Below are 27929 nucleotides of genomic sequence, written 5' to 3'. Positions count from 1 at the left end.
AGTGATGGTTATATAGCCTTTAATTAAGCCCAGGCAATATAAGCATTCAGGGTGCGCCCTATGCTAGGCATTACAAATGTTCTTTTTGCCCCAAGTACAGACGTGGATCTTGGACTGTAAACAGATGAAGTGGCTTTCAAAAGATTTTTAAATTACTTAAAAAGGAAACAATCCTATGATAATCTCAAATATGACAATCAAGTAACAATCATCCAGGTGATACTGTGTTTTCATCTGGTAAGAGTCAGATGCCTTCTAGAATTTTAGCAATATAGGAACTCAAGGTACCAACAAGCAGTGTATTGAAGATTTGTCTTCAGGAAAATGATTTCCCACACATTAAACTGATTATTTCATGAATGCTTTTGAATTACATATATATTTCAAACAGCTGAATTTGTTGGTAACATTGAGCAATATTGCTAGGGAGAGAAAGTCTTGGTTTTATGATAGAGGAAAGTTAAAGCAGTTATTGATAGTTAAGAGTATTGGGGAACATGAATTTGGAGAGTAGGAGTTTAACTTTTGGTTTCATCACTTACAAGCTGTGATTTGGCCAAGGCATTTAACCTCTTTAAGTTTCATGCTTGGTATTTTTTTAAAATCAAGGTGATTTTGAGAGTCAAATGACACCTGAGAAAATGTTTTGACATGTAAAATATTTTATTAGCAGATAAAACATACAATATTTGGGATGAAAAATGATGGCAGGTGCCATACTATCTTGAACTCAGCAAAGTGTCAGGTTCAGGATTGCAAAGAATTTAGATTTCATGGAGATACTGACCTTTCCCTCAAGAGGCTGACTGACTTTTGACTTGTCCAAGGTCACAAAGCTGGTTAGTGGCTGCCAGAATCTAGTTCTCCTGATTCAAGTCATCTGGTCTTCCTACTACCTATCATTCATCATTCATCAAAACTTTGTTACGGAGGATAAATTAAGTGCAACACGTGTTAGGTGCTGTGGGTGATTCTGATTCATTAGACAGAGGGCCTTCCCTCAAGGATGAGTGGGATGATAAAGCTTAATTTACAGGTGTAGTCAGAGATTGGGATAATAGGTATCAATAAACTATCATGTGACTTGGTGTGGGTCAGTGGAGACCTGATGGAAAAGGTGACAATTCAGCAGTGCTCCAGAGGGCAGAATTTGTACATGAAGTCATAGAGTTTAAAGTAGGCAAGGCAGTCTAGGTCAGCAAAGGCACTGTTATCAGGAGTCAGTAAATCCTGGGGAGGTTTCATCGTTTCATAACAAGGGCTGTCTCTCACCTTTTGACTCACACTCTTTTACTGTTTCCTCCAGAATGCTTGTCTTGGGTACATGCAACTTCCTCGGAGACTTTCCCAGCCTCCCTCCAGGGCGAGTGAAAGACAGCCTCCGGTTTCCATGGTTCCCTGTCTACCCAGTTTCTCCGGGCACTTAAGGCACATCTCTATTTCACGTTCGTCCTCCCACGCCCATTCCCACGTTTCTTATCTTGAGAGAACGGGGCTAAGAGCATCAGGGTGTCTTTAGCCTGAGCACAACGACAAGTGCGTAGTTGCCTGACAATTTGGGGAAGAGGAAGGGAAAACCCGGCACACCATCTCTTCTTCCTTTCTTCTGGCAATTGCTGCCTACTCGTCCTTCCAGATTCAGCTTGAGCGCCCGGTTCTCCACACACCGGTAGCTCTTTCTACCGCCGTCTAGGTTCTACACACACTAGGCACCGGACAAAAAGGTGGTGTCTGATTCATCCCTGTGGCCCCGGGATGGCATTGTAGTAAGCGCTCAGTAAAGTCCACGGAATGAATGGAAACATCTCGACTTTAGGTGGCGCAGGGGCGTCCTCGGCACCAACTCTGCCTCTCCCTGTGTAGGAAGGACCCCAGCAGCGGGAGCTGCAGCCAAAAACCTGAAGGCGGACCCGAGGGCACGAACCCCTCGAACCCCACCTCCGCCGGAGCCAATTCAAGCCCTCCGATCAGCCCACCAGGTGGCAGGGCCCCCCGAGCGCAGTCCCACCCTACACCATCACGCAACATCGCCCTAGCGCCTCACCTGGCGTCCCCGATCTGGCAACGGCGTCCGCGATTGACCAAACGGCGATTTGCGCCTTCTCGGCATATGAGCGGTGGGCGCCCTCACTGGCCGCCGGCGGCGGCGGGCGAGGCCTGCGCGCAGGGCGGGGCGGGCCCTCCTCCTTTAGCCCCGCCCCCTGGTCCCTCGCCTGGGCGGAGCCTTTGGGCCGCGGGGCGCGCGGGGTGGGTGACAGGCCTCCGGAGCTCAGCTGGTTACTCTGGTTACTAGCGCGGCGGCGCCGGAGCTTGGGATGTTGGCGAACAGGCCATCGGGAGTCGCCGCCCTCTAAGGGAAGTTGTCTGGAGATCGCCGTTCACCTGCGGGGAAACGGAATCGCGGACTGGAAGGTTCGGGGGCTGGTGTATCGGAGGCCGATGTGGGGAGATTTTCAGCAGGGGTTGCCCCTCCCTGCGCCGGAGCCGCAGTGGTGAAGCCGAGGCCATCTTTGGTGGGAGACGGCAGCCCAGAATTTCCACCTGGGCCGCGTAGCCTGGCCGCCCGAAGGGGGGCGAGTCGTACTCCGCGCTTGCCAGCCCGGCCCGGGCATCGCGGTCTCAGGAGGCGAGGCCACCTTTCTCGCAGCGCCAAGATTTCTTTGATTTTTTTTTTTTACCCCTCACCGTCTTCTGAAAGGGCACCTGCTGCTGGTTAGAGAGAAAGGTTTTTCAGCACTAGGAGCCAACATCAAAATTAAAAACAGCACCTGCAATAACCCCCAGGAAAAACCCATCCAGGAAACAAGAGAAAAGGAAATAAATGGATTGGCTGAAAGAGGAGAGCCCGGTCGGGTGCTGTTGGAGTAGGCGATTTTTAAATACTGCTTTCTAAGTCCTGGACAACTTTCCTGTCTTCAGATACTTTTGTAGTAATAACTTTATATGATTTTGTAAATAGCTCTGATTTGAACTGCAATCCTGGTTTTTTTTTACGGTATTTACTGGAGTTTGGCCGGTTTCTTGTGCTCCTTTTGGTAGCATTTCGGGGAAAACCTGTCATCACCCAAACCCTACAAGGAAAAAAAGGATCCCAACACGGACCCAGAGTCACCCAAGTAGCCTTGGAACCATGTGCACTTTTCTTGGCATTGCTACTTTCACCTATTTTTATAAGAAATGCGGAGACTTCGTCTCCTTGGCCAACAAGGAGCTCCTGCTGTGCGTGCTGGTGTTCCTCTCGCTGGGCCTGGTGCTCTCGTACCTTTGTCGCTACGGAAACGGGATCTCCCTCGGGCGCCAGCGGAGCGGGTCCCAGTTTGCCGTCTTCTCGGATATTATGTCAGCCTTGCCCTTCATTGGCTTCTTCTGGGCCAAATCCCCTCCTGGATCAGAAAATAAAGAGCAGCTTGAGTCCAGGCGGGTAGGTTGAATTCAAAGTGGTCAAACAAATGAGTATCTTATTTTAAATTAGGATTGGGGTCACTCTCCTTAAGGGGAAAAGGCAATAATTTAGATACAGTGATACGAATTCTCAGTTTTTCTTTTTAAGTCTTTGACTGTTTGTGGCTGCATCCTTGACACCGTTAGGGATGATTGAAAACATTTGTTTCATTTGGTTGGGCCAACCTAAATGAAATTGATTATGAATATTGATTTGATTTTGAAAGGTGAAAGGAAATGTTAGAATTTCATTTTGAAGGAGGACAGAATCACTTTCTGTGATGTAAAAACAAATGTTTTAGGGTAAAAATTGTGTTTGTACCTGAGAAGAAACCTGCAGGTAAAGTTTGCTGCTTGTAAGAAGTGATTGTTGGGGGAAGTGACAGAACAGTTGGAAGAGCTGGCACAGTAAAAATGCTCAGCACTTTAGTCTTGGACAAAACACCCTCCTCTCCCCACATTAACGGAGCTTTGAGTAAATCAGTGTGGTAATATCCTAAATCAAGTGAATAATTGGAGTAAATCGGTGTAGTAATATACTAAATCAAGTGAGTAATTGGCTACTGTCCAGAGTTCAGTCATGTTCCTAAATCAAAGGCTGTTTTTCACGTGATGTTTAGTATGAGAATCCCTGGGAAGACAGCAGCGAAGGGGACAGTGGTAAGGGATGAGGGAGATCTTTGAGGCCAGAATATATAAGGCCTGTTGGCCATGGATGTTTGGATTTTCCACAAGAGCACTGGGGGGATTTTTAAGCATGGGAGTAACAATATTTGATTTTTAGTTTTTAAAAGCATTCTGGTTACTGTTTGGAGAGTGGATTGTAGGAGTACAAGAATGGAAGCAGGGATATCAGGTCAGAGAGCCCAAATAGTGGGCCAGGTGGGGATAATGATGATCTGGAGTTGGGGTGAGTGGCCTGCAAGTAATTTGCTCTTAGGGTTCTGTGTCTACATTACTTACACAAATGAGCAAGGCTTACAGAACAGAGGACTTGGTCTAGAATTTTTGCTCCATCACTTCTGGCTGTCAGACCTTTGGAAGACCTTAGTTTCTGTAAGAATCAGTTTTTACCTTTTCTGTTAGATGGGGGTGGCATAGCCTGCTGTTAGGGAATTAAATGATTTAATGTTTGGAAAATGCCTGGTTCATAACTGTCTAATAAATAGCAGCTATTAATACTAGTCTAAAGGTAGTACACATCTGTTAGGCACATTTGAGTAGTGCTGAATTCCGTGACACATGATGGGTGTGGGTTGGAGGAATGGAAAAGGAAGGGGAGGGAATCTTTAATTCTCAATTTGAATACTTTGGTATTGTCTGAGATAACTTGGGAATTGGATCACCAGTAGTCAGTAATGGGTTTCACTTTGTGAATGCCTCAGACTTTATGCTCATTTTCTAAACACCAGAGTTGGTAGGCTGTGTATTGAGTACTGAGTTCCCACTAGTGCTTCCCATTCTGACCTTCCAAGTGTGTATGTGTGTGTGTGTGTGTGTGTGTGTCTGTGTGTGTGTGTGTGTTTAACAGGGAAATTTTAGGAAGAAAAACTATTAAAAAATAGCTAAGAGGAGAAAAGGGCCTTATTTTGCTCTGTGAACAGTAATTTAAGGATAATCAGCTCTGGTCATTAAGAAATAGTGATGGGAAGAGTCAACTCTATTATCTTCTCTTTAAAGGACAAAAAGGTGATTTCTCCAAGAGAAATTATTAAAAATGGAGTGGACAATGCCCCAGTCCATTATAGAGATAAAGGAAGACTGGATGGATATTAAAATCACAGAGAATTAAAATTCTAAAAGGTTTTGGGTTTTATCTTTTAGAAGGTTAAGTCTTTTATTTAAATGGTTTCAGCTTTTTGCCTTGGGACTTATTAAAACCCTTTGAAAATGGCATTTGATCTTATTTTAATCGTTAAGGTCAGAGAACTCAAGAAAGACGGTTTCTTGGAATTCTGTATCTGAAATACATTCCCACTTGTGAATCCATATACCAAGAAAAAAATACTTATTACAATATTGAATTATTCATTGAAAAGAAAAACCCACTCTCGCTGTTACTCTCAATGGGCATAAATCTCTCAAAACAGGCCTTTTTCATGAAAAAGTCATCTTATGATCAAGTAAAGTTTTTACTGTCAGCCCAGCAAGGAATAGGTTTAATATTTATTTATACATTGGAGGACCAGATGTTAGATCAGGCCCTCTTTAGAGTATCAGAAGAAAAGGAAAGGGTAAATTAAATATATTCTTATATGTTAAGGAAATAAAATTGTGATCAGGTTGAATTCCAAAGGATAAATAGTCATTTTACTCCTTTGGAATTTTGTTGTGTTAAATAATTCCCAATTAGTAGATTAGTAGCCAGGATTTGACAGTCTTTTCATTATATAAAAGTGATTTTAGGTTAAGATAGATGTTCAGATGAAAACCTCGAAGGAGAAAATTAAGATGAATAGTGGAAGTACCTAAAAGGTGCTGAATAGTTTGCAACGTGAAGTCGTATCAGAAGTTGTACATGGCTTGCATTTTGTAGATCTTCGGTATGTATTTGAAGAATTGAATAATTAATTGTGGAATTTTCCCTATAATAGTCCTGGAAGCCCCTTAAAAGTATTTTTTATATTTGGCCTGGTGTGGATTTCTAAATACGTCTGTAGAACAGCATTTTCTAAATATATTGAGAAAACAGAATATATTATTATATATAATTATATAGTCTATATGTTATGTATTACATATTATTAGTAATACATTATTATATAAAATATTAAACTTACTCTTATTGGGATAATATTATACATTTTTCTTTAGCCAGTATTTTATATCATTGGTTTTTATATATGACCTGTATTTAAAGATTTCATAGTTCGTTTGATTTGCTGTTGTTTAAGGTAAAGCTTTTGCTCAAGATGCAAAAGTCCAGTGTGTCTATATAGTAGTAGTATGATTTAAGGATAACACATATGGATACGTAATTCACTTTTTCTTTTTTTTAACCAGCGCAAAAAAGGAGCCGGTATTTCAGAAACAGCCTTGATAGGAGCAGCAGCCTCTGCATCAACACCTTCTCAAAATGATCCAGAAGTTATCATTGTGGGATCTGGTGTCCTTGGCTCTGCTTTGGCAGCAGTCCTTTCCAGAGATGGAAGAAAGGTGTCAGTAATTGAGAGAGATTTAAAAGAGCCTGACAGGATAGTTGGAGAATTTCTGCAGCCAGGTGGTTATCCCGTCCTTAAAGACCTTGGACTTGAAGGTAGGTTCATATTGATCTTTAGGAGTTATGACTGCAAACAAGCACTCTGCACTGTACTCTATCCTGCGATGGTAAAAATGTATTCTGTTTTCTTTATAAAAGTTACTGTACTCGTTTACCAACAAATTTCCATGAAAATGAGAGCAAAGGAGAAAAAAAGCATTTAGTAGTATGAGAAGACATGAAGTAGACTTAGTGAGATACAATGAAGTGGCTGAAAAATTGTAATAATCAAAATGAAGGACTGGAAAAATAGAATGAGGGCATAAACTTTAGGGAAAGGTGAAGGGGACTATCATGTGTAGACTGCATATTATTATGTGCCTGTTGTAGAATCTTTTAAGCATCATTCATCCATTAAGCCAATGCTTTTTAAGCCCTTAACTATTTATTTAGGGTATACTTATTCACTGTCCACTTTGTGAGGTGCTGTACTGAATACCAGATTTATACTGGGGAACAAAACAGATCAACTATACTCTTGAGGATCAGAGTACAAGATATGTCTAGGCTATGAACTGAGAAAGAGCTTGCTTGGCATATGTGGTAGGTGGAATGCTGGAGTAATTATGAGCATTGATGCTGAAACTAGATTGCCTGTTTTGAATACCAGCTCAGGTGCTTAAAAAGCTGTATGACCTTGGCTAAGTTTTGAAACTCTTGTGTATTGGTTCCCTCATCTGTAAAATGGCCATACTAAGAGTCCTTGCCTCATAGGTTGTTAATGAGAATTAAATGAATTCCTATATGCAAAGCATTCAGAACAGTGCCTGGTATGTAGTAGGCACTGTGTAAATATTTGCTATTTTATTCAAGGAACCAACAAGGACACCAGTGTAGGTAGAAAGTACTGAGTGATGGGTTACAGAGAGTGGCTTGAGATTAAGGTTGGAGAGGTAAGCAGATACCGCTTTGTACAGTTTTGTAGGTAGAGTAGGAGGTGATGTGATCTGGATTATGCCTCTATAAAGTGGCTTAAACTTTTGACAGCTACTTACAGTAACAAACACATCGACCATCCTCAGTACATACGTGTAATATTTAAATTGGAATGAAATTTGTCTTATTTTACTTTATAAATACTTGTCATTTTACCCAAGTATACAATTCACAGGTTGAAACTCATTTCACAATTTATCACTGATCATACCCTGCAGTTTGTAGAATGCTATTTTGAAAGAATACATGGATATGATGTGGTGAGTAGACTAAGATTGCGGCAGTGGGAGTAGCAAGAATCAAAGCAAGGAGTCTAGTGGGGACTCATTGCTAAGTTCAAACAATAGATAATGGTGGTTTGGACTAGCAAGGTAGCAGAGGATATAAAGAGAAGTGGACTGATTCACAATAAAATTAAGAGGCAGAAATGGCAAGAGTCACTGAAGAATTGGTGTGAGATAGAAGGAAGAGGGAGGTATTAGAAATGATTCCTAGGTTCTGGTTTGAACAACCAGTAGGTAATGGTACCATTTGCTGACAGGAAGATGACCTGTTGAGGAACAGGTGTTGGAGGAAATTTGGAGGACATTGAGATCAAGTGAACATGTTAAATATATGAATCTGGAGTGCAGAGGAGAGGTTTGAGCTGGAGTTAGAAATTTCAGAGATGTCAGCATACTTGTAGCACTTAAAAGCCACAGCAATGATTAAAACCATTTAAGGAGATCATGTAGGGAGAAAAGAGAAAACAGAATAAACCAATCCAGGCTGACTTTTGAAGAAGACAGTGTACAAGCGACTTTGAAGTAGCTGGCAGAATGGCAGAAGAAAGCCACAGGGTTTGGTGTCACTTAATCCAAGAGAGGAGAATGTTTCTAGTAGGAGGAGTGGGTATGTATCAATAAAGGAAAGGACAGATGTGTCCTGGTTTGCTATTCAAAGTCAGGTAAGATGAGTATAGAAAAACAGCCATTGGATTTGGCAACTTGGAATTTGCTTGTGACATTGAGATGTGGTGGAGTTGTGGAGACAAAATCAGACTGATGTGAGTGGGAGATTAAAAAATTGGAGAATAGAAAACTACTCTCGAGGAGTTTTTCACTAATAAAAAACAGAAATAGGGCAGTAGTGAGATGTGGATGTGAAGGCAAAGGAGGTGCATCTTGATACCACAGGATGTTTGGTGACGTTGAAAGTAGTGAGGCAGAACGCGATAATGCAAGAGAGGGAGGTGACTAAAGAACTGACATTCATTCATTCATTCAACAAATATCTATTAGGCATTGATCATATTATAGATACTGTTCTTGATGCTGAGGCTACAGTGGTGAACAAAACAGAAAATGATCCCAGCCATCAGAAAGTACACATTCTAGTGGGTAGTTTGGAGGCTGGTGATAAAAGGTAAAAATAAAATTAAGAATATATGTTAATGGTTATAAGGACTTTGGAAAAAAGGGAGATAGGGAGCTATGTGATTTTAAATAATGTGGTTGGGGAAGGGAAAGCCTCTTTGAGAGATGATATTTGAGTAAAGAATGGAAGGAGGTAAGAGAGTTGCCCTTGATATATGGGGCAAGAAAAAATATCAAGGGAAAAGCCTGGGGGAGGAGCAAGCCCGGCCTCTTAAAAGAGTGAGGAGAGAGAGTGGTGTTGACTGGAGTGAGAATAGTTAGAGAAAAGGTCAGGTCGATTATCGGGGCTGGATTCTAAAAGGTCTTTGTAACGTACTGTATGGATTTGGCTTTGACTCCACATGGAAGCCTTTGGAGAATTTTAAGAAGAATTATTCAATGTCACATTTTAGAAGGATGATTAACAATATTCCAAGTATTCTTGTTATTGTGTAGAAAAAAGAATAGATCATAAAGTGGCAAGGTCAGAAGCAAGGAGACTTGTTAGGAGGTTATTGCAGAATCAATGAGAGTTGCTAGACTGGAACAGGGTCATAGCAGTAGAGGTGTGGGAAGTGAGTACATTCTGGAAATGTATTTTAAAGGAAGAGTCAGCAGGACTTACTGATGTCAATGTTTGGTATGAGAGAGAGGTGTCCTAGAATTTAAATGAGACTAGAAGACATTACCATTCCAGGAATGAACCCTGGGGAACTCTACTATCTGGAGATCAGTGAGGTGAGCAGGAACTAGAAAAGGGGACCGAGAAGGAGCAGTCGGTGAGGAGGAAAAGCAAAAGACTACTGGGTAAGGACCCATGTGGAGAGAGTGCCTTATGAAGAAGGGAGATTCCATCTCTGTCCTTATGGGTTTCCAAACCACCAGTTTACAAGAGATTTCCTGAGGCCAGGGTGACACACTGCTGAGAAGGATCGTTACCTTTCTAGTTGACCATGAGGCAACCAGAAATGCTCTCCAACTATATTCTTTAGAGATCTGGCCTCAGGAGACAACTCCAAGGTTATGGCACAAGCCTCAATGGATTGTTATATGTAGTTCATCAAGTGTCAGAGAACCTATGAAGTATTTTAGCTAGTCCACATACCATAAATCCTTTAGTATCAAGTCCTTTTAATCTTCCTTATGCTATTAATTTCCCCTCAGGTGTGAGATATGGAATATAGAAACACTTTGAATAGTTACTTTTTGGAGCATGGACTTTTTATATAATATGGACCTTATCCCTCATGGAGTGTGGGTTTTTATTAAGTGAACTGATTGTCCTTTGGCTTAAGATTAATATCTAGAACTCTTAAAATGAATATTATAATTTAAATGCTTTATCTTTATGTATCGAAGTCTCAGTAATTAATGGGGGACCTCCTCCTCACCTCATTTTCTATAGGATCATCTTGACTTTACTTGGTCTTTTTGCTTTTCTGTATATAATTTATAATTAGGTTCTCAATTTCCATGAAACTAAAAAACTCTGTCAAGATTATGACTCAAAAAATACTGAATCTATAGCTCAATTTTGAAAAATTGATTTGAAGTTCTTATTCATGAATGTGGTATACCCTGCATTCAGTTAGGTCTTTATTTAAAGTTTCATAAATCCTCCATATCTTTTCTTATATTTATTCCTTGACTCTGGTTTATATTTGGGCTTTCATAAATGATACATATTTTAATATGCACTATATACTCAGTTTGAGCACAAAGTTATGTTTGGATTTCTTATGGGTCATGTCCTGGGTAGATGGCTTAATTCCATGTCATGTCTCAGGTCATTGAATTGAGTTTTGTGATCTTTATTTTATTGACAAGAAATTTATATATGGTGTGAAATTCCAATGTCCCTTGCATATGAGACCCTTACTTGCTTTCCAGGAGTGCCCTTTACAACTCTAGCTTTCTTGGCTTGTAGTTCTGATACCCTTATGCTGTTGCCTTTAAAACTTGCTTACTGGTTTGACTTTGAAGTTGCTCTTCATGTTTTGCATATATGGTTTTTTGTTTTTGCTTTTTCGCTTGCTTTTTAATGGAAAGCAGTTCTGTACTTTTTAATGTGGAAGAGTGTTTTCCATGTTACTTTATCTGATATATTAACCAGTAAGTAGTCAAATATCACAATTATGGAGCCCTATGATTAATGGCTAGTGATAACTGTAGTTAATGTCACTGGCTTCTAAATTATTAATATCTATTATTCTTGAAGCATGAATTTCATTGAAGTTTAAGGTTCTGTCTTTCTGCCTGTTTAAGTGTCCAAAGTCTGTCGTATTTGATTCCATCAATAAAGTTGAGATAGAGACATGTCCCAGAAATCTTAAATTAGACCTTATTTATGTACTTAAGATAGTTTACCCAAGGCAAAATTTTATTATGCTGCTATCCTTTTTACATTTTCTGGTGTGTTCTAAATTGGTCAGTTTTAGCATATAAAGTACATCTGTAATACAGTTACGGGTTGAGAAAAACAAGCTATCTTAGTAGTTGGACAAAACATTATAGAAATACTAGATGGGCTTCAAGCATATAGTATTTTTTTTACAAACTTTACTAACATCTGAGTAAAGACTGGCAATTTACTGAGATCCAAATGGAAGATATTGCTAATTGGCAACTTTTTAGGATATTTGTGTACTTTTCCAGAAGCATTAAGATTTCAAAATACATTAATGTCCAGTCTTCCAAACGGTCTCATAGCTTGATGAAGACAGAGACTCATTTTCAATGCCTCCTTGTCCTCTTGGTGCCTAGTAGAATTCTGGGCACGTTAATGAAATCGGTATTTTTGAACTGAATAGTTTTGCAGATGACGTACAAGGTACTGATCCCCAGGATGTACATGGCTACATAATTCATGATCATGAAAGCAAGTCAGAGGTTCAAATTCCTTACCCTCTATCGGAAAACAATCAAGTGCAGAGCGGAAGAGCTTTCCATCGTGGAGGATTGATCATGAGTCTTCGGAAAGCAGCCATGGCAGAGCCCAAGTAAGACTCCAGCTTCAAAGATGTAATGTTAAAGAACACATTTAACCTTGGCCTTTGTTAACACACTATTATAAATTTTTGTGAGTGTTTGGGTATAGGCTGGAATATAGATATTATGTTAACCATAAGTTAGAAGAATGTTAGATCTTCAGTGCCTTTGTTAAGAATATCATAAAGAAGACTATAAAAATTATCCATGATCCTTCTCACTAGAAGTAACTAGTATGAATATTTGGTGGATAAAGTCCGGTTGTATTTTCCAATCTGGGTATGAATCTGTGTGGGTATGTAAAACTGTCTGCATGTATTTTATTTTTTAATGAATTGAGATAAAAATCTGTTACTTTAAAAAATTCTTGATGCCCGCCCCTCGCCGCCACCGCCCCGTTCTCCAGGCCCCGCCGCCCGCGCCCGCCCCCGGCCGCCGCGCCTCGGGGAGGGGGCGGGGAGGCGACGCGGGTCGGGGGGTGGCCGGAGGGCCGCGCAACGCGGGGCGTCGTGGCGGGGTCCCCCTTCCCGGAGAGCGAGCGGGAGCGCGGCCCGAGGAGCGTCCGCCTGCGCCTCACCTCGCGGCTCCGCATGAGGGGCGCTCGGACATCTGGCTTCCTGTGCGACGCCACCTGACGCGCGCCCGCCAGGCCCTGGCTGCAGCGCGACGCGCGGCGTGGGCAGCGCCGGCCGGACCCGCTCACGCCGCCCAAGCTCGCCGGGCCCACGGAGACCCCGGGGAGGGGGAGGGGAGGGGGAGGGGGAGGGGCCCGGAGGGGGCCCGCCCCGCCCCGCCCCGCCGCTGCAGCCCGCGCCGCCGCCGCCCGTCCACCACGCAGTTCCTGGGCTCCTCCCTGGCGTGTTCCCTGCTCGCCGCTGCGCTGCTGCCGGGTCCGCGCGAGCCGCCCGCCGCCTTCGAGCCGGGACCCGGCCTCCCGGACGCGGGCGAGGCCAAGATTAAAGAGGACTGCTGCTCTTTAAACGTAGGAATAAATATGTGAGAATGAAACATGAAGAAAGAATTGGAACGTGATAAAAATACTGAAGAAAGCAAGCAGAAGGTTATGTTCAACTAGGAGAGAATTTAAAAAAGTGCACATTTACGTCTAATGTGGAAAACTGTTGTAAGAGGATGTTGTCATCTTTCCAAGCCTACTGAATTGACGAAAGACTCAGAGGAACTTTCCATTTAAATAGCCGGCAGTGGGGAGAACAGATAGCCTCACAGTTCCTGGCAGATGCACCCCAGAACACACTGCACAGGGAATGCTGTTGAGAGAGTGGCCCAGAGATCTGAGTCATAGGCAATACCTGTCCAGCGATGAAGAACTCAGAAATCAGGGTCTATAGGAGGTAGACCTAGGAATTTATATTTTTATCAAAAGGAAGTAGATATATATTTTATAACAAAAACTTCTAAAACACTGGAAAAGTAACATTTTTTAAAGCTAGCATAGACTATGGTCACTAACAATGAAAATATTAATCATTACTATTATAAGGTTATATATATTGCTACTATCTTATGTACACACCCACATGCATACTGTTGTGATAAGCTTATGCTTGTTAAGTACTCCTCTCCTCATCAACAACATTATTATGTATTACCAAATACTGGGTTAGAGATGCTGACATCTCTCCCGCTGAATACCGTATTTGATCCTAAGGCCTTGAAGAAACAGGCCTTATCTTACTGAACTCTGTACCTGCAGGCCCATTACATTTGGACGCTAAGTAGTAAAGGGAATGGAAGTTACTTTTCATTTAGAAAATGATCTTGCTTTTTTATAAGGAAATGTTAGCCATGGAGGGCTTTAGGCTTTCTAAGAAAATAGGATTCTTTCTCTTTAAAATGTGTACATGCTGCCCTCGATTCTCTGGATGCTCTGAGCACTCTGTATTTTAGCTCAAAAGCTCACTCATCACAGATTCCATTCACCATAAATTAGGTATGTTTATAAACTAGAGGCTGGCATTATGCAATTTAGTCCACTAAAATACTTATAGAACCAGTGACTTTATGACCAGAGATAATGAATTCATAGGAATGAATATCCAGGGTTAATCACTGTCAAACATTTTCAACATAAAGTGATTTTTCTTTCTTATGATGGAATTTTTTCTACATTCAGATTTTATTAGTGCCCTAACCCTGAACAGTTTTGAGTAGGTAATGACTTTGAGAATGGAAAACTAAACTTGTAAAATAGAGTAACAAAGGTTTCTTGAAACTGGCTATTTTTTTCTTTCTGGATGTCAACATTTTTGAAAATCAAAATTTTGCTAAGTGACTTAAGTACACGTAGACATTTGGAATCATCAGAACCAGTATTAGTTGCACATTTGCATTGCTGTGGCATAATGAAGAATTTATAAAGGTGACATTTACTTAGGTTGCAGAGTAAATATTTTAAAATCACTGAATAACATATTATTAAATGCGCATACATATTTGTTCAAATTAATGAAAGAATAGAAAGAGAAATACAAAATAACATTCCATTACTGTTGGAAAGATCTTACAAGGATTCTCAACCCAGGAGCACTATATTATTTTTAATATATATTTATTTTTATATATTATTAATATACTATATCATTGTAACATTGCTTTACATATTTATATATATATAATATAGAATTCATAATGACTATGTAATTCTGCATGCTCAATCTGTTCTAGTCTATTGTCATCCATAGTCTTTCAATCACTTACCCTTATTTCATGATTCTATTGTGTAACTTTTCATTGGATATCATTTTTTTGCTAATTAAGCAGGGCATATCAAATACCTACCTACAGACACACTATTACAGATTTTGTCTCAGAAAAAAAAAGTATTCTTTTAATCATTACATTTGTAACATGTCTTCAATTTTAGGAAATTAGAAAATACTACACATAATTCTAAAATTCATTAATGATGTTTTTGCTTTTTGTCATTCTAGACCTTTTTCTGTGGACATGTGTTCACAAAGCATGTGTGTCCAGTTTACAAGAGCAAACTGGAGATAAGAATTAAGGAGTTTATGATTCCTCATTTAAATTATTCAAATGTGCTCTTATAGAATTGATTTCTATTTACCTTTTAGTACAAAGTTTATCGAGGGCATTGTGCTGCAGTTATTAGAAGAAGATGATGCTGTGGTGGGAGTTCAGTACAAAGGTAAAGAAACTGGAGACGTCAGGGTGCGATATATCAAATGATAGCTCTTCCTAAGAGGTTCTTTTCCTTCTTATTCTTCTACTCCTTTAAAAAAGTAGGCTCAGCAATTTCTCATTTCTCAGATGGATTGAGTTCCCTCCAAGCCCTCTGCAATAAGATGGATTTTAGATCGCAACACATTGCTATACAAATAACTTCATAAGCAAACCCCACTATATTAACAGTATTAAAACCGGACATGAGAAATATACCCTAGCAGAGAAGCAGAGGGGAACTGGAAGGTGGAAAAGGAAGGATTCACTATAAAAGAAAGTATTAGGATAAAATACGCAATTATTTAAAGGAGAAAGGTACAAGTAAGAGATTCTCTGGGGAAATACTAGAATTAAATAGTTTCCAGTACAGTTTACCCTTGAACAAAATGGGCTTTAACTGCCCAATATGTTTTTGTATCATTTGTATTGTATATTTAATTTTGTACATAGTCCATATATACAAAATTCTCTTAGCCCTAGCCACTGATTGAAAGCACTGTATGAGGCTTGAAAATTCTAGAATAAAAATATCTGGCTTGTACTTGAAATTTGTAATGATATTCAGTTTTTCAAGGTCTATGCTTGCTTAGTAGTTGTTTATTAAAGTGTAGCTTAATCCCAGATGGTTTGAATGGTAGAGCTTTGAAGGATGGTGATCCTTAGGGATTCAGATGACGCACCTCTGAAGATTGGTCATGCATTAACTTAAGCCCATAAAATAGTTTCTTCAAAGCATTATCTTCAAATAGCCTCTATAATGTTGTCTGATTATATATTTAAATTTCTTCATGCACATTTTGAAGGAACAGTCCTTTTCCTCTGTATTTCTAACCACTTAGCTGAATATGCTTTATGTTTGCTGTAGGAACTGCACGCTCCATTGACTGTTGTTGCAGATGGACTTTTTTCCAAGTTCAGGAAAAGCCTGACCTCCAATAAAGTTTCTGTTTTATCTCATTTTGTTGGCTTTCTTATGAAGGTACTGTACGAATGTAATTATAGAAAAATAAAGGCAACTTGAAATTTGAAAATTGTTAAAATATTTTATTTCTTCCCTAGAATGCACCACAATTTAAGGCACATCATGCTGAACTTATTTTAGCTAACCCAAGCCCAGTTCTCATCTACCAGATTTCATCTAATGAAACTCGAGTACTTGTTGACATTCGAGGAGAAATGCCAAGGAATTTAAGAGAATACATGGTCGAAAAAATTTACCCACAATTACCTGGTAAGAAAAGATTTCATTTCCCATTGTAATCTACAGCCTGAAAGCAAATTTCACAAAAGGTTCTCCATCTCCAGTTTTCACTAAAGCTGTGTCTAAATTGGGCCAGAGGTAAGGATGGCGCATGAAAAAATGCATCTAGTCAGTCAGGTACTCTGAGCTGAACCATTTAGCACATAAAATTGCAAAGTTAAAAAAAAGTTTCAATCTATTCATATTAACAAAGCATAGTTTTTAGAATACTAATATTGGCATATATGGTACTTTTTAAGGTAGTCTGAAGAGCAACCTAAAGTCTTATGTTTAATTATTTTTGTGCTTAGCTTTTGTAGAAACGCTAGCTACCACTTATTGAATGTGTACTATTTAAGAAAACACAATTTCATTTAATCTACCAACCACCCTCCGAGGTAGGCATTATCATTACCCCCATTTTACACATAAGGGAACTAAGATTTGGAGAGATTACTTGGCTTCTCCAAGAACAAACTATTAGGAAGTGGCACAGCCAAGTTTGAAACCAGGTCTGCCTGGCTAATACATCCTTGCCCTCAGAACATGAAAGCTATAAGGAGTCTTTAAGATGATTTTTAGTTTTGAGTTGAATACAGAAAGGCTTCATGAGATTGCAGACACAAAAATTATATTCTGATTTTTTTTTTGAGAATGGGAAGATGCAGGTAAGAAAAGAATGTAAAAAATTATTAAGAATATTGGAAAAATTGAAGGGAAGTCCTGCTTGCTAATTATATGATTATAGTAATATAGTAATAGGAAACAATCCTTGGTATAAGTGAATTTTTTTTAAATGTTCTTTTTTCAAGTTTTTTTTAACTAAGCAAAAGCACTCTTTTATAACAGAGTATTAACAGAAATGAAGGTATAGATGGATCAATTTAGATTTTTAATAATGACATTTTCAACATTTCAATACATTTTCACTCAGTTAAGACATTTTTGAAGATTTCAGATGGAAAAATGAGTTAGGCATATTTAGGAAAAGGATAGTCAGTATCATGATATTCTTAGCATTTTTTTTCTTTTACTATAGATTGTTTTTTCCAATTCAGAGGTTAGTTGGAGCAGACTGCCCTAAGATCATGGAAGGAAAAACCATTTACAGGTTTATGTTAATATTAGATTATTGAAATTCTACTCCTTAAGGAATAGAATAATTTCAGTACTAGGCATTCTGTTCCTGTATTCCCAGATTACAATGAGAACTATATGAAAAGAAAGTTCATTTTCTATACAAGTAGAAGCACAAAACTTTAAAACTGGGAAGTATCTCAGAGATGAGCTAATCCAATCCATTCATTTTATAGATGAAGAAATTGAAGCTCAGGTAGAGCTCTCTACATCTTATCCTTTTTCTACTGTACATACTCTCCTGCTGTTTCTGAATTGGTGGTATATTTAATCTGAATATGGTGGTGACCATAAATTGTTAAATATGACACCTATCAGTTAACATTCGGAGGAGGGGCAGGTGGTTTTTCTCCTTGTCCCATTTCATCTAAATTTGCTTCACTCTTTCTCTAGTTTTTTGTTCATTCAACTGGATATATATTGATTTACATTAATTTTCTCTTAGATTCCTTTTTTTTCAGCATGAATAACTAGGTACATAGTGAACAATTTATTATTGAAATAATTAGTTTTTGATTTGTCACCAAGGATATATGTGACAACCATAACAGACATATAGCAGGTATTTGTTTATACTTGATAAGAAAATGTGATAATTTGATATTGAAATGTTAAGCCATTTATATGGTGGGGTGGGATTTCTTGCAGATCACCTGAAAGAACCATTCCTAGAAGCCACTCAGGATTCTCATTTGAGAGCTATGCCAGCAAGCTTCCTTCCTTCTTCACCAGTAAACAAACGAGGTATTCTTTTATTGGACTGATTTTATAAAGGATATTCCAAATACTCAATTTCAGTATTCCAAATGCCATATGTGATTATGCTGCTGGGAATAACTTGTGGGACAGAGAATTGGTTACTGTGGATTAATATGTTACTAATAATCAAGATTAATTTTATATCTTTATTATTTAATATTGAGTGTATACAAGTCACTGTGCTAGCTATTGAGGCTACAACAGTTACATATAGTCTAGAGAACGCAGTTTTCTAGTGAAGGTAATTTCAGAACACCGTTGATAAATGCTGTAATGATAGAAGCCTGCTCTCAGAACCACTGATTCACCGTGAAGGGAGCTGCAAGGCAGGGAGGGGAGCCTGTGACCTGGGAAGGGTGGTGAGGGAAGATACTGCTCAGGGAGTGAAGCTGGAGTTGGGGCCTGAGGGACGAGTGGGAGTTCATGAGTTGCACAGTGAGATGAGGGACTTCTGAGTACGTGGGATAGTATCCACAAAGGCCAGGAGGACTGAGGAATGGTGGCACTTTCAGTGAACTCAGGTTGCCCATGGCTGGGGCAAAGGATAGGTGTCAGAGTAGAAGAAAGGTAAGATACTTACTGAAAGTTTAGTTTAATACTATAGACGATGGAAAGTCATTGAAAAGGTTTTTCTAGAAGCCATTTAAAAGTTTTATACCTCAGTAAAATTACTTTAGTGAGATATAATTCACAAATTATATAGTTTACCCATTTAAAGTGTACAGTTCATTAGTTTCCAGTATATTCACAGGTATTTACAACCATTACCACAGTCAATTTTAGAACATTTTTATCACCCCAAGAAGAAGTCCTGTACCCATGAGCAGCCTTCCTCATTTCCTTCTAACCCCCAGCCCTAGTCAACCACTAATCTGCTTTTTATCTCTATAGATTTGCCTATTCTGGACATTTTCTATAAATGAAATCATAATATATGGTCCTTTGTAAGTGGCTTTTTTGAGGTTCATCCATGTTGTAACATGTGTTAGTCCTTCATTTGCTTTCTTTTTTTTTTAAAGAAGTTGCATTATATTTAAAAATCACTGTCAGTTTACTGGGATTTAATAAAAAATACAACTCTTTTACAATAAAGAGCATTTAGATCTCACACTTGTCCTGAAAATATTTTTTCATTATTAAAAAGAAAATTATGTAAACGTTTTTCTTCTGGTATTTGTTTCAAACATTTAACAATGTTTTCTTACAGCACAAAAATAAGCAACATGCAAACTCTTAAGAACTTAAGGTTCTTTGAAAGAGAATACAGTATGTAATCACAGAAGAGTCAGAGCTCAAGTCTGAACTTAGCCAACAAAGGCAGATGACCTGAAGAGTTATTTTCATTAGGAAGTCCATTAACAGTCCATAAGTCCTGTTCTGTAAGAGGTGACAGTCTAGCTAGAAGTTTCAAACTACCAACCAAAGCAACTTCAGCTCCTGGCTGCCCAGCAACATCTTCCTTTCAGCAGAATAGAAAATATAATCCACAGTTATGGCACTTCGGAAATGACAGGAAGTCACTTCTGGAATTCCAGTATCAGGAAAATAATGGGAATAAACAGACGACAAGCTGAAATGGTGCTGTAAATTTGAAGATAATTTTTCAGTTGTCACCAAGACCTCTGCTTTGTCCAGCTGGGTTTGCATCAAATCACTGTCTGTCTTTTCTACTTTTGGTAACTGCTGTACCTCATACACACAGTTCTGTGAGATACCTAGGTTTGGGGGCCAAATTGGAATAGATAAAATTCTTTGTCCCCGTGAAGACTGTTCCTGGCCAGATACCTTTCCTATGGCAAGTCCTTCATAGTTCAATTTTCCTTCCTTTATGAAACTAGAGTGGAGAACCAGGAACAGAATTACAGTCACCACACAACAGTAGGGCAGAAGCCACCATCTTTCTGATGGGCAACACTGGAAATCTCTGCCAGCAGCACTGCCAACTGCGTCAGCTTAATATCACCTCGCCTTGGGTTATACAAGAGATGTGTGTTAGCTACACACATCACAGGAGACGCAGCACCAGGAACTTTGGGCTGCAAGAGCAACACTAATCCAACATTGTCTCTGTCCAACAGAGGAACATTAGGGCGGTAGAATTCCACTGGGTTCACTGATAAAAGAGTGAAAATTTGGAATGTTTGAAGCAAATGGCACAGCCATCAGGTTTCCTTCCCGTCCACATCTTGTATTCAGAGTGATAACCAAATGATTCCAAACTTGGCCTGATTTCTGTTCCATAATGATCTTCTTGAACTTCTTGCAAACAAAGTATATCTGCATCAAAGTGTTTAATTTCTTTCAAACTATTGGGAAACCTGAAACTCCAGTGTAATACTGGCCGCTGGCAGTGTCTATAGAGATGTGAATTGTCTTCCAGTAAATCCTGTGAAAGTATGTTATAGGACATCACGGAAAAGTCAAACTTGTTGTCACTGTCTTCTCATTTGGGGTCAACATTTTTGTCTCCTAGGATCGTCATTTTTTCTTTATTATGGTTACATATGTATTCCCAATGCCATTCTATTGCGCCTTGGTGTTTTCTTCGTTTTGACGAAGGTTCATCTCCCTCAGAGTGCATGCCGTTAGAGAGATGAATCAAAGATGTCTGGCTCAGGTTGTCAGGTCTCCAGTTCCAGTATGGAAACTGAGTTCTAGACTCAAACAGACAAGGTGGTCTCCAATTTAGTGAAAAGTGCCTACTGCTGAAGTACGGGTAAGGAGCACGAGAATAATGTCCAGGCCACCTTACACAACTAGAAATATGTCTGTTCCAGCAACACCTTTGCAGATTCTCCCACGGTGCAGTCCAGTCTCTGCCCAGACTCTTCTGGTGATGGGATAACATGGGGTATAAACAACAAACCCCGGGCGCGTGTGCAGCGCGCGGGCCCCTCGCGTCAGGCTCCCCGGGATCCACTGCGGACGGGCGGTCTCCGCGCGGACTCAGCTCCCGGAGGATGCGCGGGCCCGGGGAGGAGGCCGGGCCGGGAGGCGCAGGCTGGCTTGGAGGTCGGGTTGGCGAAGTGGCCCGGGGCTCCGAGGCCAAGCCTGGTCGAGCAGGCACGAGCCCTGCCGGCGGCCGATACGCACCCGCCAAGGCCCGGACCTCCTGCCTCCCCGGACCCAGCCCGCCCCGCCCCGGCGGAGCCCGGGCCGCCGCTCCAGCCCCCCCGGCCTTTCATTTGCTTTTATAAGCAAATAATATTCCATGTGTGGATATACTTTGTTTTGATTATCCATTCATCAGATAAACATTTGGGTTGTTTCCAATTATAGTTATGAACAATGCTGCTGTGAATATCTGTGTACAAGTTTTTGTGGACATATATTTTCATTTTTCATGGTGTATATTTAGGAGTAGAATTTTGGGGTTATATGTTGACTCTGTTTACCTCTTTGAGGAACTGCTAAACTGTTTTCCAAAGTGGCTGCCCATTTTGCATTCCTGTTAGTAATATATGAGGGTTCTGATTTCTTTACATCTTTCACAACACATGTTATCTGTCTTTTTGCTCATAACCATCTTAGTAAGTATGAAGTGATATCTCTTTGTGGTTTTGATTTGCATTTATCTGATGGGTAATGATTTTGAACATCTTTTCATGTGTTTATTGGCCACTTGTGTAAATGTCCTTTCAGACTTTGCACATTTTTTTAACTGGACAAATTTGGAAGTTTTTATCGTTGAGTTCTAAGAGTTCCTTATATATTCAAGAAATAAGTCCCTTATTAGATATATGATGTATAAAACTTTTCTCTCATTCCATGGACTGTCTTTTCACTTCTTGATGTTTTTAACTTTCATGAGGTCTAGTTTTGATTTGTTTTTCTTGCCACTCATGCTTTTGATGCTATTATCTATAAAGGCTTTGCCTAACCCAAGGTCATAAAGATTGATTCCTATGAAGACTTCCATAGTTTTAGCTATTACATTTAGGTGTTTGATCCATTTTGGATTAAGTTTTGTGTATGGTGTGAAGAAGGGGTCCAGGGTTGTCCCAGCACCACTGGTTGAAAAGACTGTTCTTTCCCCTTTGGAGTTCCTTGGCGCTCTTGTCAAAATTCAGTTGACTATAAATGTAAGTTTCTTTCAACAACATTCCATAGTTTTCAGAGTGTTTTACATTTCTTTTGTTAAATTTACTCCCAAGTATTTCACTCCTTTTGATACTACTGTAAATGAACTTGTTTTCTTAATTTCAAGATGCTTCATTGCTAGTGTATAGACATAAAATTGATTTTCACATATGTATCTTGTATCTCAAAATCTTGCAGAACTCATTTGTTCTAACAGTTCATTGAAAAGTTTAAAACATGATAGTGTCATGGTAAGATTTTTATTTTAGAGATAATTACTCTGATATGTTGTGGAGGGTCATTTGGTTGAAAGTTCATTCAGACTAAAGCTAATAGTAAGACTATTTAATTACTCTCTATCAGTGATAATGAAAGGCCTAAACTAGGATGTGGCAATAAAAATGGAAGGTAGGGAATGGATTTGGGAAATATCTAGGACGTAGAATGCATGAAACTCCATGATTAACTGGATAATATAGTAAGGGAGAGTGAAGCCTCTTAGTGGATTCCAGGTTTCAAGCTTAGATAATTTGGCCAGCTATTTGCTGCCACTGGAAAGAAAGGAAAAAGAATGTAAGTTTAGGGAAGTGTGGGGAGAAGTGGTGAGTTCACTTTTGGACATACTGGGCATGAAGTGAGCCGGTAGGCATTTGGAGGTGTCATGTGGAGGGAGCACCATTAAAAACCTGAGTGGGGAGCTTCAAAGAGAGGTCTGAATGGGAGCTGTCAATATGCTGTAGTTACTGAACTTAAACAGATTGTAATTTGCTGCATAAAAACAAGCATAATGAACTCTCAGTCATGTCAATAAACCATATGCAAAGGGGAATGAAGCCAATGCCAAAACAATATTAACAACCTGCTGTGGGAACATATCCCAGTTGGAGGGATGAGGACTGTTCCATGGAGAAGGAGGAATAAAAGCTAGTTATAATTTATGGTTTTTTAGTGAAGGTATTCAAGTAATATGTAAAAAATTGAATTAAATTTAGAAGCTACTTTTTTGTAAATTAATACATATTAACATATTCCGTAGTTATGTAGTATATTGTGACATTACAGAACAAAATTATCCATAATTTTACCACCTCAGCACTGTTATTATTGTTGTCTTAATTTCTCTCACAGACAAAATTATTAAGTGCTTTTTAAAATCTAAGTCCTAGGTCTAACCAGTCTGACAACAGACTGGGAATCTCAGTGTCAGGCAGCTCAGTCAGGAGGTGCACCTTGAGTCAAACTGGGAGCTTCCTTCTTCTGCTTTGACTCAAGGGTAAGATTTCGGATAAGATTCAGTCCAGGTTTACATTCTCCTAAATTAACTTCTGATGGGTTTGGAATAGCTGCCTATTGTTTTTTTTTTCAGTTTGAAGTATAACCTTTGAAGTGAAATGTTAGAGATCTTTTGATTTGCTTTTTTCTTTCGAAGACTTGCTTTTTATGCCTGGCTGCCTATAGGTACTTTTTTTGTCACGAAAGGCCTTATAAACAAACATTTTGACTTTGACTTCCCCTTTGATTCATGTGTGAGTTTCATAAGGGTGGGAAACATGCTCTTGTTCTCACTGTATTCCCACTGTCTGGCGCATGGTAGGTACACAGGAACTATTAACTGAGCCAACCCTTGGAAATTTTGCCTCAGCAAACTTATCATTTGTTCCTTTGTGTTTTCACACTCTAATTGTCTAGCTCTCATTCGTAACATTTGTAAATTAGTAGAGCAGCTTCTGCCTTAAGGGATGCACTCAGATGGTGCCATGACCCAGACATTCTCTTTACAGGGGTTCTTCTTTTGGGAGATGCCTACAACATGAGGCACCCTCTTACAGGGGTGAGATGACTGTTGTCTTTAAAGACATTAAGCTGTGGAGAAACACGCTAACTGGTATTCCTGACCTTTATAATGATGCTGCTGTTTTCCAGGTAAGATACTAAATTTACTCTTTGGCAAAAATGTCTCAAAACAGATTTCTTTCTGGACCTTCAGAGGAATGGGACTTTGCTGGAGGAAAGTACCTAGGAGTCTGATCCTTAGTAATGCTTCTTAGGCAGTCTGTTGAGGCTTACAGACCCTGACTTGCTACTGGTGAATCTCACAGATCTTCTCAATTTCTGTATTTGGGTGTTATATAACATTGGCTTGCATGGCTCGCTTTGCCCATAGTGATTGTGAATTTAGTTTCAGAGTCATAACTCATTGCTCTGGAAATGTGTGTGTGTGTGTGTGTGTAAATGCTGAACATAAGGCATAGGGTAAATAACAGTTTAAGGTAAACAGCAGTTTGTTCTTTTTTTCCCCTGTTACCATATAATAAGTGATCTTTTTCTTTTTTGGCCAAAAAATCATTCTATTGGACAAGAAAAATGTCTCATTCTTTTGTTGTGAATATCCTTGCTCAGGCTCTTTATGAATTATTTTCTGCTCCAGATGGTAAGTGTAGATATTTTTTAATGAACATTACTGAATTGCAAATTTTTAGCACAGGGAGGGAACTTAATTTTCAAAAGTTAGTGATTAGGTCAAATAGAAATGTTTCCTGAGTTTGCAGACTCACAAGTTCATAGTCCTTTAACTCCATCCTTGAGTAAGATTTTTAGCTTCTAATCATCATATATCCACTACTTTGTGTGGAAGGCTATTGTCTTCTCTTGGACAACCTTAATAACAATACCTCAATAATTCACTGTTATTAATTCCTCTGGTCCCAATCGGACCATACATATCCCCAAATGCATAAGGTTGTGATGGATCGATCTTTCTGGCCATGAATTGAAATATAATGCCATTGTTAATATTTCTTTCTGATACTAGTTTCAATTTCTTCTCAAAGTAGTATTTTATAAAATGAATGTGAAGCTTACATTTTATAAAATAACCATGCCCAAGAAGCAAAATGCATCCACCTTTTAGTCATTTGAATATTCTCATGCTTTTGTTTTTGTTAACATATTGTAGTGAGTTGATAATCGATCTGTGTATTAAGGAGAACATGACCTAGCAGAAGCAGTGTTAGAGATGGAGAAAAAGACAACTACAGCAGCATACAAATTAGTTAATGGTAGGCTAATGAAGCTAGACCTTTAGGTTTCCAAGAAAACATGTAACTCAAATCCCATTACTTCATATATCGACAACAAAGCTATTTCTGTGACCCAGATGAGGCCCTAGTGATCCACCCTTTGGTGATCTGATTACAAAGGATGATACTGTACAAATGCCTTCGGTAGCCTCCATAACCATCATTCTTGCTAAAAAAACAACTCATTGATTGTGATTTGCCAGTTACTCCTTCCTTGCTACTTGGAATGGAAGTTAAAACGGTTGGTTGGGGAAGTAAAAAGAATACTAAGTTTTGAGTCTTTCTAAGCTCTTCTTCCTAAGCTTTTGTAAGCTCTTGAGTGTCTTACATTATGAATTTGAATCTGCCAACAAAACAACATAAAGAAAATAATGAGAGTTAGAGGAGGGAAGAGCTTTATTGGAATAAAAGTTTGCCTAGCGCATCCTCTTTCTTTCTGTTGTAAATACAAATGTAGGCATACCTGAAAAGAACATTAATGCTTAACTATTAAAAAGGTTACTGATCGATCATGCTATGTTGTGAGGGTTTAATGAATTACTTTGAAAAGCCTAAAATACTATACCAATAAAAGGCATTATTATTATTTCAGAGATACAAGCTGGGCATTTGAGTGATTGGGAATTTGGTTTCTAGAATTGTATTTTTAAACAAAAAGTTTATAAAATATTTTGTATCATTTAATGAATTTACAATATAATCAAGGAAATAGCTTTTAAACAACTTCCAGGACCTGCATGTTTGGTATAGTAATTATTTATTAATAAAAATGTATATATATTCATAGTAAAGCTACTGTCCATAATGTTGATTATGGAATTTAAAAGAATTTTTCGGTCATTAAAATTCCAGGACTAGATTTTTTAAAAATTATCTATGAAGTTTGATATATGTTACAGCTTCATTTTTTCTGACATATCATTAGCACCCTAACACAAATGTGTGAACAGTTTGACTGGGAGTAATTAAAAAATTTTTATTTTAGATTCCCTGCATCAACTAAGAAAAGCTTGTTTTTTTTAATTTCAAACTTGGTAGAGAATGTGTTACTGGTCCCATTGGGCTGCTTTCTGTGTAAGTTGCTTTGGTGACAAGGGAAAAATTGCAAATTTTCTTAGGACTGTTCAGTTTATGAATTACTGCAAATCTTTCATATACATTCTACCATTTTTATTATCCACTAGCTCAGAGAAATGAAAAAAAGGCAGTATTTCATCTTTTGTTTTACTTCTGAGAAACAGTTTTGATTAGAAGTTGGTGGTAGGTGAAGCTAAAACCCTTCATTAAAATAGAAGCTTGTTTTGGGCCTGTGGGTTTAAATAAATGTTCTGATATATGGAACCCATGGATAAGAGAAATTTGTATTTAAAATTTAATTTGGTTGAAGTTTAGGGACTCAAGAAACTTGCTAATAGTTCTGACAAACAGATGTATGTAGAGTGATAATTATCGGCAAAGTCTAAAATTGAAATTCTGTGTTTCCTCATTCATCTATAATCTGAATGTCAGTACTCTGCCAGGCCATCTAGTACTGCAGACTGGATGTCAAGAGTAGTGAAAGAAAACAGCTCAAAACATAGAATTTATATAAACTATACTTAGAGGAGTTACTAGCTTCTCTGACGGAGGTATATTCTAAGTAGTGTCTTGTAAAAAACATTTTTTGTCTGTCCCTGCCATCAAATTCAGCAGGAAGACACAAGCTTGTAAAGTTCTCTAAAATGCAGACTGTGTATTTAGCTTTGTAGATGATACATAACTGGGATGTCTTTTTATGAGTAAACTTTAATTTCTGGGTCTTACTAATACATATATATTTTCTTCTATTACAGATTGTCTCCTAACCCTCTAGTTGTAATTGGACACTTCTTTGCCGTTGCAGTCCATGCCACATATTTTTGCTTTAAATCAGAACCTTGGATTACAAAACCCAGAGCCATTTTCAGTAGTGGTATTATATTGTACAAAGCATGTTCTGTAATATTTCCTCTAATTTACTCAGAAATGAAGTACTTGGTTTATTAAAGGGGAACAGTTTGTGGATGAGTATTTGGAACTCACCAAGTCCTGAGAGACTTTTGGAAAGGGTATATATAGCATAGTACTATACCACTTCTAAAGTGGAAACTCTTGGACTAAGATTGGAATTAATTTGTTTTTGAAGTTATTTGTATATAAACATGTAAATATATACTTTTATTTGCAAATTAAAATGAAGGGCAAAGGAAAATAACTGTTTAAAGGAAATGACTGTTACCATAAATTAGTGCTAACACCAAGGACCTGCAGTTTATCTTTTGAAATTCAGTAGTTGGGATGAGTCACTGTGGGTGGGTCACTTCAATAAAATGAAGAATGGACTCTCATGTCTTTTTGTCTTGTTCTGGACTTCTTGACATAGCTTCATGATA

The 27929-nt window shown here is 38.8% G+C and overlaps 1 protein-coding gene, 1 long non-coding RNA gene and 1 pseudogene across 4 annotated transcripts; 1 reads left to right on the top strand and 2 right to left on the bottom strand.

The window, feature by feature from the left end:
* Positions 1-2: 2 nt before the first annotated feature.
* On the bottom strand, positions 3-12992 carry LOC140849294 (uncharacterized). Of its 3 annotated transcripts, none has more exons than XR_012131036.1 (5): positions 12596-12992; positions 11935-12041; positions 3263-3383; positions 2045-2709; positions 3-1855 (listed from the first exon to the last, which is right to left on the bottom strand). It is a non-coding gene; the product is annotated as an uncharacterized lncRNA (long non-coding RNA). The 3 variants fall into 3 exon arrangements; XR_012131035.1 differs by having other exon boundaries at positions 2045-2706; XR_012131034.1 differs by having other exon boundaries at positions 3-1884; positions 2045-3383.
* On the top strand, positions 3131-27884 carry LOC140849282 (squalene monooxygenase-like). Its single transcript, XM_073236283.1, has 9 exons — positions 3131-3421; positions 6445-6697; positions 11849-12029; positions 15114-15187; positions 16088-16201; positions 16282-16453; positions 18248-18343; positions 24220-24361; positions 27351-27884. Exons 1-5 carry the CDS (start codon positions 3131-3133, stop codon positions 16159-16161), a joined length of 873 nt encoding a protein of 290 aa, XP_073092384.1. The 3' UTR covers positions 16162-16201; positions 16282-16453; positions 18248-18343; positions 24220-24361; positions 27351-27884.
* LOC140849272 (protein angel homolog 2 pseudogene) lies at positions 19272-21722 on the bottom strand (annotated as a pseudogene).
* Positions 27885-27929: the final 45 nt, after the last annotated feature.

This window comes from Manis javanica, chromosome 4, assembly GCF_040802235.1.
Source record: "Manis javanica isolate MJ-LG chromosome 4, MJ_LKY, whole genome shotgun sequence".
In the NCBI taxonomy this organism is placed as follows: Eukaryota; Metazoa; Chordata; class Mammalia; order Pholidota; family Manidae; genus Manis; species Manis javanica.
This window is presented reverse-complemented; position numbering and strand designations above follow the sequence as displayed.

Coding starts and splice junctions, on each gene's coding strand:
- LOC140849282 (XM_073236283.1), top strand. CDS start 3,131: ATGTGCACTTTTCTTGGCATTGCTACTTTCACCTATTTTTATAAGAAA. Junction 12,030..15,113: donor GCAGCCATGGCAGAGCCCAA/GTAAGACTCCAG, acceptor TTTACCTTTTAG/TACAAAGTTTATCGAGGGCA. Junction 15,188..16,087: donor GGTGGGAGTTCAGTACAAAG/GTAAAGAAACTG, acceptor TGTTTGCTGTAG/GAACTGCACGCTCCATTGAC.